The sequence below is a fragment of the Hippocampus comes genome, unplaced genomic scaffold (assembly GCF_001891065.2).
Source record: "Hippocampus comes isolate QL1 unplaced genomic scaffold, H_comes_QL1_v1.1 scaffold227, whole genome shotgun sequence".
NCBI lineage: Eukaryota > Metazoa > Chordata > Actinopteri > Syngnathiformes > Syngnathidae > Hippocampus > Hippocampus comes.
Genome location: NW_017805630.1, coordinates 449,908 through 460,877, shown reverse-complemented (window position 1 = coordinate 460,877; position 10,970 = coordinate 449,908). Strand labels below are relative to the sequence as shown.

The 10,970-nt window shown below is 43.4% G+C and overlaps 2 protein-coding genes across 5 annotated transcripts in view; both read left to right on the top strand.

Annotated features, from left to right (window-relative positions):
- Positions 1-9,448, top strand: part of LOC109522799 (CUGBP Elav-like family member 3) — a 35,446-nt gene extending 25,998 nt beyond the window's left edge. For 2 of the 4 annotated variants that reach the window (XM_019881607.1, XM_019881609.1), the window contains 11 exons: positions 1,320-1,448; positions 1,528-1,607; positions 2,203-2,358; positions 2,661-2,805; positions 3,620-3,769; positions 4,495-4,557; positions 5,572-5,679; positions 5,779-5,922; positions 6,211-6,275; positions 6,488-6,582; positions 8,405-9,448. In XM_019881607.1, the coding sequence (XP_019737166.1) occupies positions 1,320-1,448; positions 1,528-1,607; positions 2,203-2,358; positions 2,661-2,805; positions 3,620-3,769; positions 4,495-4,557; positions 5,572-5,679; positions 5,779-5,922; positions 6,211-6,275; positions 6,488-6,550 (1,103 nt within the window). In that variant the 3' untranslated portion in view covers positions 6,551-6,582; positions 8,405-9,448. Of the gene's footprint in view, positions 1-1,319; positions 1,449-1,527; positions 1,608-2,202; positions 2,359-2,660; positions 2,806-3,619; positions 3,770-4,494; positions 4,558-5,571; positions 5,680-5,778; positions 5,923-6,210; positions 6,276-6,422; positions 6,583-8,404 lie in introns of all 4 variants that reach the window. The other 2 variants (XM_019881608.1, XM_019881610.1) reach the window with 2 other exon arrangements.
- Positions 9,449-10,295: 847 nt separating this feature from the next.
- The window catches only part of cers2b (ceramide synthase 2b), a 16,486-nt gene continuing 15,811 nt past the window's right edge, over positions 10,296-10,970 (top strand). Inside the window, exon 1 of the mRNA XM_019881599.1 lies at positions 10,296-10,725. The gene's annotated coding sequence lies outside the window, so the exon portion shown is untranslated. The remainder of the gene's footprint in view (positions 10,726-10,970) is intronic.

The window sequence follows — 10,970 nt, the reverse complement described above, 5'->3', positions numbered from 1 at the left end:
CACACACACACACACACACACACACACTGAATGACAGAGAGAAGACTAAGAGTCAAAATGGATCAGACAGAGATGGAGAGCAGTCATCAGGGGAGTTTGGCAGCCTCCACACACAGACTCTCCTTATTCCACTGTAGTGAATACTGCTCCCTGGTGGACAAGAGAGGAAGTGTCCTACAAAAACAACAAACGTACTAGCACAGATGGGAATGATGTTTCAGGCCAGGTCCGGAGCATCATAAACTGTGGCTTGCGTTAAAATTCACTCCCATTTTTTTTTTCGAAATGACTAATAGGCACCGACAGCTTTTGTGAATGGAGCAAGTGGGTGCGAAGAAAGTTCACTCATCTTTCAAAACAAGAAAATGTTACAGGAAAATTTTTGTTGAAGCAGTTTAGTTGATAATGTGAGCTCAATTCAATCCATTTCAATTGGAATTTTATTGCCCTTAACCTTTGAAGCGTCATTGACCACATAAAATTATACCGCATAATGAAATTCTGCACACTTTAAACGGCGCGAGTTCAATGCAAAAGAGTCCTTGTGGTAATATGAACGCCTGTGAGAGAGTGGGTGGAGTCGCGGCAGCAACAACCTCAGCTCATTCATTGCCGCCAACCTACCCCAGGCAGAAGAGGAGAGAAGTGGCAGTAAAACAGGCCAAAATTTGCATGTCAGGGTTGTGATGATGAATATTCCCTTTTTTGAGCAATTGTGATTTAACATAATTTGTAAGTCATATCTTATTAGTCTCTACAGTTGAGTATGAAAATTAACAGAGGAATACAGTGGTGCTTTGAGAGTGCCCCGACTTATGAATTTTTTTTACTGTGACTCGAGTGCAAACTCTGTGTGAAAAAAAAGGAGGCTACAATCAGTTTGTTGTCATTCCCAGTGGAAATTTACTGTCAAAATAAACATGAAACAAAGAGAAACATGTTGTCTATTGCCTTGAGAACTAGCTTAGCTTAATGCTAACATGTAATAAGAATCCCTGTTGAGATGCGAACGGTTGGCATCAATGATTTACTGTTTTATAACCCTTTAAGCAACAAATACTTGAACAAAAATGGTAGAGTAACACATATCAACACACAAAGTAAAAATAGTCACAGGCATGTACATCTTCTTTATCATCCTTAAGTACGAACAATGTTTAATATTACAGAGAGACTGAGTCAACGTGGTAGTGTCGTTGTTTGTGTCCATGTGAGTGGCCTCAAAGGACCTCTGGAGGACCTCTGGCTTCTAAGAATATGATTTTCAAGAGCAGACTCCGCTCCTAATCGTTTTCCTCTTTGTTTGCTTTGCACCTCAGAGGACAGGAAGTTGTTTGTGGGCATGCTGGGAAAGCAACAGAGCGACGAGGACGTTCGAAGGCTGTTTGAGCCCTTTGGCAGCATCGACGAGTGCACCGTGTTGAGAGGACCTGACGGCACCAGCAAAGGTACGCGACGGGTCACGGCTGATTTGAATGGAGCTCATGTTGTCTGACTGACTCGCTTTTGTTGCTGCTGTTCCTTTAGGGTGTGCATTTGTCAAATTCCAGGGACACGCTGAAGCCCAGGCTGCAATCAATAGCCTGCACGGGAGTCGCACAATGCCTGTGAGTTGAAGGTGCTTCCAAATGATTAGAAAGCCTCCAGGCCTTTGGCTATTAAACAGCGATCCGGGCTTGCGTGAGCCAAATCTATACCATAAATGAAAAGATGAGCAAGACTAGCCGTCCCATTATCACGTTTCCTGGAATAAACCCCTTAAGAAAAACACCGTGCTCAAATAGATGCTTCCCATTTCCTGTCAGGGAAAAAACAAAACAAAACAGGTCATTGCTAGAACGGCCTCACTTCATAGATGGCCTTTTTTCAATAAATTGATTCTGATTCAGTTTCTGGTTTGATCCGTAACATGTCATAAAATGTCTGACAGAGATAATAGGGAAGCTTTCGTAGAGGACAAAAGAAATCAGAATATTCGAGGCTGAAATTGCGAGCATTCGGACAAGTTTCACAATGGCTGTTGAACCAAAGTGTTTTGAAAAGTGAAAGCTACTTGTTGGCTACTGAATCGTGCAAAGGGCGACCGGTTTGATACACGCTACTGAAATAACACATTTGCTCATGATAATGAATGCCATTCATTGATGTGAAGATCATGTCGATGACAAGTCTGACGCTGACGGTGATGCGCTTTCGTACCAGGGGGCGTCGTCCAGTCTGGTGGTGAAGTTCGCCGACACGGAGAAGGAGCGGGGGCTGAGGAGGATGCAGCAAGTGGCCTCCCAGCTGGGCATCTTCAGCCCCATGACCCTCAACTTCCCCGCCTACAACGCCTACACGCAGGCGGTCAACGCTCAGGCAAGTGGCGCACTCGTGAAAGGATGTCCTCACTTTCCGACGGCTAATTGCCGCTAACCTTGTTAGCCGGACAACAGGACGTACGTCATCTGGCATTTAGCCCGCCTGCAACACGCCGCCATTAACCCACTGACTCGGGCCATAATGCTCTCGTAATTAGATCTCTATTCATCTGCTCTTCCATCACTCGCTCTCCCTTGTCCCTCACCCTCCTCTCTCGCATCTTCCCAGAAACATTTAACTGTCTCTTTGTCTTCCACGTGCTCTTCCACGACCCCCTCCCCCCCGTCCCCCCGCTACAGCTTGTCCAACAGCAGGCTCTGGTCGCCCAGTCGGCGTACTTGTCCCCCGTGGCGACAGTCGCCGCCGTACAGATGCAGCAGATGGCGGCGCTCAATGCCAACGGAATCATCGCCACGCCCATCACGCCCATCACGCCGTCCTCGGGTAGGCGCTCGCTTCGCTCCACTGTGAGGCGTTTTGCCATCAATTTCAACTTTTGCACTTCAGATATGATGCCGATTTTGATTGCAGCCTCGAGTACTGTCCGATACCTAGATCGATCCCAAACAATATCAACATGAATGATACATGCTTTTATTTTTTTCAGTATGAAATGTTAGAAGAAATGTGATCAAGTGATGCAATTCAAACAAACAATAGTCAGCTACAGTCGGTATGAGAAAATAGGACCCACTGATTCCAAACATTTGGGTGACATAAATTCAACCTCAAACATAAAAATGAAGTACACTTGAATAAAATAAAACGAAATTCAATTAAAGGACCCTGAGGAAAAAAAAACCTCGAATAAAGTCAATAAAAATAATCAGGTGTACGTTCCGAATTTTTTTACATTCATGATGCCGGATGGAATACTCTATTTATGTATTTATTTATTTTGCTGATATCGGACTGTTATCCGATGTCAATATTGGATCGCGACACCCCTTTTACTTATAATACATAAAATTTCAACAACACAAAGACCTTTACGTCTTTCTGACGCCCAAGACGATTCATTGTTTCACTTACAGGCCACGAAGACTTATTTGATGTTTTTGGGGGTTTTTTTCGGCATCCTTCAAAAGTACCTGATACCTTAAAATAATGCTGGTATCGTCCCGATACCGAAACCTAGACTCGATACTCGCCCAGCCCGTCATATTTTTCCAGCCATTTTGAGTTCAGCTCGAAATCAACTCTGCATCAATGACGTCGACGATGGCTGAGATTTTGTCTGTGCAATTCATGCCTGCAGGGACGAACACTCCACCGACTATCGCAGCTACGCCTGTGCCAGCTCTCCCCCCGCCAATCGGAGTGAATGGTTACGGCAGCGTGCCCGCACCAACCAACGGACAGCAAGGCACCGAGACATTATACACCAACGGCGTTCACACATATCAAGGTATATGATGGATGTGAAACTACAGTCGTCAACAAATCGTCTTTTTTTTTTTTTTTTTTTGAACATTTCACATTGGTTCGGACATCAGAAGGATTCATCTCTGCTCACGGTGCACTTTTCTCTTTTGTGAATTATTATGATTAGTCTCAACATTGTATGCCTGCAAATTCGTTTGACATCAGCCTCCATTTCACCTTTGTCAAATTTCAAGTTTTTTTTTTTTTTTGCACTTTTCAGAAGCGAGGAACCATAAATAATTCACCAATGCTTTCTGTTTTTTGTATGACCGTCTCAGCATCATATATAAATCCTTTTCATATTGGCCATCACCTTTTGTAAAATTTAAAGTCTTTTTTTTTCTTTTCTTTTTCTTTTTTTTTTTTTTTTGGTGGTTCTCTCCTGACAGCTCAAATAATTCCTCTGCGGTCACTGGGTAGCACTGCATATGCATTACTATAAATCCTTTCCGCCCACGTTAACAATACAGATTATCTGCAGCCGATTTGGTAAAGCGTTTTGCTCGCCGCTGTCTCCTCTTTTCACCGAGGAACGAATGCTGCTTTTTTTTCCCCTCTCAAACTGCTGCGCCATCTCTCAAGTCCTCTTCTTCGCCTCACAGTTGGAAAAGCGCTGAGTCAGAATGTGACATTTCAAACAACAACAAGGAACAGTTAATTTTTCAATCTCAACATCGTTTTTTTTTTTTTTCTTTTTTTTTTTCCCAGCTCAAACTCCAGCAGCTTTGGACCCGCTCCAGCAGGCCTATGCCGGCATGCAGCACTACACAGGTGGGCGTACTTCACTCTGGAGCCTCACACACATCAACCACTTACAATTTGTCTGCTCTTCTTTTTGGTGGTAAACATATGCTACCATTTTATTGTATTTTATTTCCCCCATTCCTTATTTATTGACTTTTTTCTCTGGTCGTCTACTATTTTTCGATAAATTCCTCAATAATTTTAACAACAGGCTGTTATTCTGAAGCATCTGGTCACTGTTTTAAAAAGGTCTTGACATATCAAGTTATTGTTTTTACTTTTATTACCAACAAAATGATAAGAGTTTCAACCAAAAAGCTACCATGCGCCAAGATCCCGATTACCGTTAAAAATAAATGTCTTGTAGATCATTCGGTTCAGAAAAAAAACAAAAAACAAATATCCCGGATGTGCACGGGTCCGTGCAGAAGCGGTGAAGACTCTGTAACTTCCGCTAACAACCCAGGCTAAATTTTGCTCCTCTCCGACAGACAAAGCTTGTCTCTCATATACCGTGAGTAACTTCAACATAGTTCCTTGGCAACAATTCCTATGTAGACATTGATTTGGCGACACCTCGAGTGTTCTTCGCAGTGTCTGGGAAAAAAACCTGTAAAGGGTTGAATTTGCAATTATTATTCAACCACAAATAAATGAAGAAATCACTGTATTGGTTTATAAACGCACCATATTTCCGACCGAAAATGGCTTTGTAATATTTACTGTATTCCACTACAACAGTTTGGCCCAAGTTCGAAAGAGGAAGGCGAACTTGTGAATTATTGTTATTCTTCTTAACAGCTGGTCCGTCAAGCATCATGATCGAAAATGCGCTGCGTGTGTGGAGGATTTATCGCCACAGAGTGGAGGGGGAGGTGGGGGACATCGGTGGTCTCGGTCATTGTTTTTGCAGACGTTTTATAGTTTTCACCTTCAACGGGACACATTTGGGCTGGAAATAAACACATCCCATTGGACGTTTCCGTGTTGCCACCTGTTGGCGCCGCCCAATTGGATAACGTCGCCGTTTGTCTGCCCCAGTAGCGGCGTACCCCGCCGCCTACGGATTGGTCGGCCAGCCGTTCCCCCAGCAGCCGACGCTGGTTGCCCAGCAACACCAGCAGCCCCAGCAACAGCAGCAAAGAGAAGGTGATGACTTTTTTTTTTTTTTTTTTTTTGTCTGTGTGTTTAGGACCACACCCCTTTTCTCCAGTCATCCCCTATAAACTTGTCTTGTGTGTGCGGCAGGTCCTGAGGGCTGCAACATCTTCATCTACCACCTGCCTCAGGAGTTCAGTGATTCCGAAATGCTGCAGATGTTTTTGCCCTTTGGCAATGTCATTTCGGCGAAGGTGTTTGTTGACCGGGCCACCAACCAGAGCAAATGTTTTGGTGAGACGCACACGTAAACGCACACACACACCCATGTGGTAGACAAAGGGAGCAGCGGGAAGGCAGACAGCGGCTGTATCGGACACAGCAAAGGACAAGTGATTAAAAAAAAAAAAAATACACGGGGTGTGGGCGAGGCTGACAGAGGATGAGTTATGCTGCCCATTAATTATTTTGATGTACAGTGCCGTGCTGTGTCTCAAAGTTGAGGCGGGATGACATGAATTCCAGGATCATCAAAACAAGCTGTCCTCTTTTTTTTTTTTTTTTGTCATCCTCCCCTTCCAGGATTTGTGAGTTTCGACAACCCAGCCAGCGCTCAGGCCGCAATCCAGGCGATGAACGGCTTCCAGATTGGCATGAGAGTTATGCTGCCCATTAATTATTTTGATGTACAGTGCCGTGCTGTGTCTCAAAGTTGAGGCGGGATGACATGAATTCCAGGATCATCAAAACAAGCTGTCCTCTTTTTTTTTTTTTTTGTCATCCTCCCCTTCCAGGATTTGTGAGTTTCGACAACCCAGCCAGCGCTCAGGCCGCAATCCAGGCGATGAACGGCTTCCAGATTGGCATGAAGAGACTGAAAGTGCAGCTCAAGAGGCCCAAGGATGCCAACCGCCCGTACTGAGTGACAGACCGAGGATGAATACAGAAATGAAGGTGAGCTTGCTCATGACATGCCAAACCAAAGGTGGTAGCGCGTGAGTCAAACACAGGGAAGAAATAACGAGACAAAATGAAAACAGAGTGAGGAAATATAACGTTGACAATGCTTTTCTAAGCAAAACAGTGGCACCAAACACCCTCGGATGAATTCAAGTGAATGGTAAACAAATTCCAAGTTATGTGGTGATGGCGTCTGAACTGAGCACGACTGAGTCGGACAATTGTGAACAAGACATATGCTGTATTGTATTCATTTTTGTTGGTGCACAAAGAACAAATACATTGCCGTGGCCAAGGTAGCTTTAATGATACAAAGGAGAAAACCGGCAAGAAATAAAAGAGGGTATGCTACCAACATCCCTTTCATTTCAGTGACAGAGACTTTCCACACTTCGCTTTTTAGCCACATGTACACATGTAACTGTAAATATAGTTCATATACTGTATTTAGTTATTTTGTTCAAAAAGACAAATTCTCCATTACTGGTATTGAAATACAAATAATAGATAAATAAAGTACGGTCGGCGCTAACGGTCTTTTATTACAACCGTCGTCAGCACAGGATGGCAGTAAAATGTCCAATTTTAATTGACTGCAATCATGTTGATTTTCTTCCCTGCTGCTGTTCTGTTTCTTTTGCTATCATGGCAACTCGGCCGAGATCCTTCCGTCCAATCAGTTTTCAGCAGGACCACCATCGCTATGGCAATGGTCGCCTGGTGAGCGATAAAAGCCCCTCCCCCACCCACTTCCTCGAACATTGTTGTGAGTTGATTGGCCGGCCTCTGTTTGGGTTGCCTTGGCCGATTGATTGCCTGCGTCGGCTCGAACGTCTTTGTGTCGTCACATCGAGCGAGCGGCCGTCGGCTGACCTGCATGTCCTGTTGCCGTGGTGACCACAGATAGTGTCGGGCGATTTTTCTATTGGCACTCTGATCAATAGCGGTCAAAAGTCAAGACACGATAAATACGATTGGACATTTATTACTGACGCGCAGCGGTCATTTGAGCCACTGTGTGGTTTGATTCTTTAGTGGCTTTGTTTTTGATGAGTTTCTGTGGGTTTTGTGTCACTGCTCCATTGAACAGATGGTGAGTGCATATGCGTGTGTTTACACGCGTGTCACAGGAGAAGAGATACTATTCATGACTACTGTGTGTAGTGTCAATACAGGTCGAACAGCACCGTATTTCAAACCGAGGTCGATAGTCATGTGATATTTCGAAATAGGCGTTATTATTTTCCAATTGTAATCGTGTGTTTGGAGGTATAAAGGGAAGTGCAACATAATCACCAAGTATAATCTCAGGCAGTGATTCTCAAAGTGTTGTGGGCTCCCTCTAGTGGTATGGGAAAAAGATAACACCTCAATATGACTAACAAACTATTTTTTAAAATTGTATTTTATTTTATTTTATTTTTTGCCAGTATCGGAAAGTTTTTTTCAAACACTAATTTTACATACAGGTTATATTGAAATTTTATGTGCAAGCAAGTAAAAAAAAAAAAAATCATTTTTACTTTTGGAGGTTCCACTGGATTGCGGTTGAGATGGTTGAAAAAACAAATGCATTAAAGCTTAAACAACACATTTTAAGCTCAACCAATCAGAGGGACAAACATATACAAGAAAACAGGACATGACAATGTCCGTTTGGTGTCCCGCTGCTACTTTGAACCACGGTACACAAAATATGACGTCTAACGAAGCTTCTGTCCTTCTCTCTACCCCTTGTCAACCACCGCCATTATCATACTTTCCATCCATCCATCCATCCATCCATCCATCCCTCCCTCCCTCCCTCCGTTCGCAGATGACCTTTCCGAGCCGAGGTGGAAATTCCAGAGCGCTTTTTCCTCTGTGCATTGGCGGAGTGCTTTTCCGTGCTTGCGCTGCCACACACACATACACACACAAACACACACACACACACACACACACACACACACACACACACACACACACACACACACACACACACACAAGCAACTTCCAAGACCACCGACAAGTGTACATACTACAAACACACTCCACGTAGAGCCGAGAGCGCCATCTAGTCGCCGACAGGGTGTTTTAGTCCAGTGCGAGCCTGCCGTATGTGGACGTTTACTTCAAAAAAAAAAGTGCTGATATATCACTTCCATAGACATTTCTATACATCTCTATTACCTGACAAATATAGAGGGGCTGACCGGATGACGGTGTTTTCATTTCAGTACAAAAAAAATCAAAAAAAGACAGAAGCAAAGAAAGAAAACGCGCAGAAAGGGGAGAAGGTGTAAATAACTTAGTCGACAAAGAACAGCATTTAAAAACATGGAAAAAAACATGCAAAAAGATCTTTAGCAACTCTGAAAAAGGACACAACATTATTATTATTATTATTGTTATTATTATTATTATTATTGTCATTGTTATTGTTATTATGACCACGAATAACATTATCATCTTGTCAAAAGGGATTATCACATTCCAAATTGTACAATGGGAAAATCACTAACCTATTTTAAATTTCTACGTAGATTTTAGGTGAACAACACAGGGAGGGGGAGGGGGGTTGGTCGCACTTTTATTCGGGAGGTTTTAATATTTGAGCTATTTTTTATTTATTTATCTAATTATTTTGTTTATTGGGGGGAAGAAAAGGGGACTGAGTGGGTTGCAATATTTTCATTTTAGAATTTTTCTAGAGAAAACAAAAAACAAAACGTCCCGAGGGCCTGTTTGTGCCAGACTCTCGCAATGGCGTAATTATAATGTATTATTAATGACAACAACGATTATATTTATTTCTAATTTATTGAACCCTGTTTTTGATTCGCTCTCTTTTTAAGTTAAAATAAAAAGTATCCTACTACTGACGTGTCCTGTCGTGTTTTACAAAGCGTGGGCGTGAGCAAGGAATGGTGGAATTGTGATTCATTTCTGTACATTCCATCGTGCAAGAAAAAACGCATTTCTGCATTTTAATCATGCCTCACCGAGTCATACATTTTTGGGGGGAATATTGTTCATAATTTTTACTCTACTGTATCTGGATAGCCGTGTATTATCACTTCAATTCATATTATAAATTATGCAATGTTCAAATTTTGGACAGAAAGTTTCAGGAACCCTTCAAGTTTCATTCCTGTTTCAAAATGTTACCTCGTGTTGTTATTCCACTTGTGACCAGCAGGAGGCGTCATGAATTTTAAAAAACGCGTTGTGTATGAAGCAAGTGTGTCTGTTATCTCATGTTTTTCTTTGAGGGAGTTGGCCGTTTATTATCATGAGTTTGTTTGTTTTAATCTCTTCATACACAATTTCAGTTCACTACACTAATGTAGTTAGTTTAGTTGTGCAATAATTCATTGATTAATTGACAACTAATTCATTATCAGATTAATCAAGTATTATGATACCAATTAGCTGTTTTGAGGTCTTGTTTAAATTAAAATTGTCCAACAGCGAACAGACTTGTGGGCTAATCTTGGCGTTGTTGTAAATGCGTGGACACAACTGCATACATCTGCACGACAAACGGTAAGGACAAACGATGGTCTGCCTGCCTGTTTGTGTGTCCTCCGAGCGGAATAAAACGCGGATGTGTGTCAGTGTCGGACGCTTGGCCGCCATCCATCTAGCGAGTCGTTGTCCCTCCCTCTCCGTTATTCCCTCTCTCCTCGCCCCGCCTGCCTTGGTGCCTGCTCGTCCTCGCCCGCACTCTTTTTCTCTGGCTTCCCCCCGGCCAGCTTTCGCCTCTGGCCGGCCACACGCAGCCGGACGGACTCCGCAGGCACACACAGCATAACGCGGGGGAGAAAAAGCAAGAAGAAAACACAACTGGACAACTGAGGGGAACAACAAGCGGGCGCAGTGCAGCATCGCGCTCCCCCGCCACGTGTGTAAATCGGTGTTGCTTTCAACGGCCTATGAGGGACATAATTTTTTTTTTCATCAGAAAAGTGATATTCGAACTTTCGAAGATGTAAAGAGTCTGCGTGTGCTGCTAAGCTTGAGCTGGACACATTCATTCAGCGGCACCGTTAGCTCGCTCGTCTCTGTGGAAACCAATTTTTTTTTGGTGGGGGGGAAGGGGGGGCCAAGCCGAATTCCCCAATTGTCCGCGGGAAGAAAGAAGACAAGAAAAAAAGTAAGTACCGGTTTTCCCCTTTCTCGCTTTGGGCCAAATGTGTGCGTTTTGCGGCTGGTCGGCAGGCGAATGGTGACGACGTCATCACGCACTCACGCGAGTCATTTAATTAGCTTCAAATAGCGGGCCTCTGGCGACTAAACGCCACAAAACGCCGCGTCCACGTCTAAAACATTCGTATACATTTATTTTGAAACACACCGTGGTCTGTTTTTGTCGGCATTTTGATACTAAGCGTCGCTTT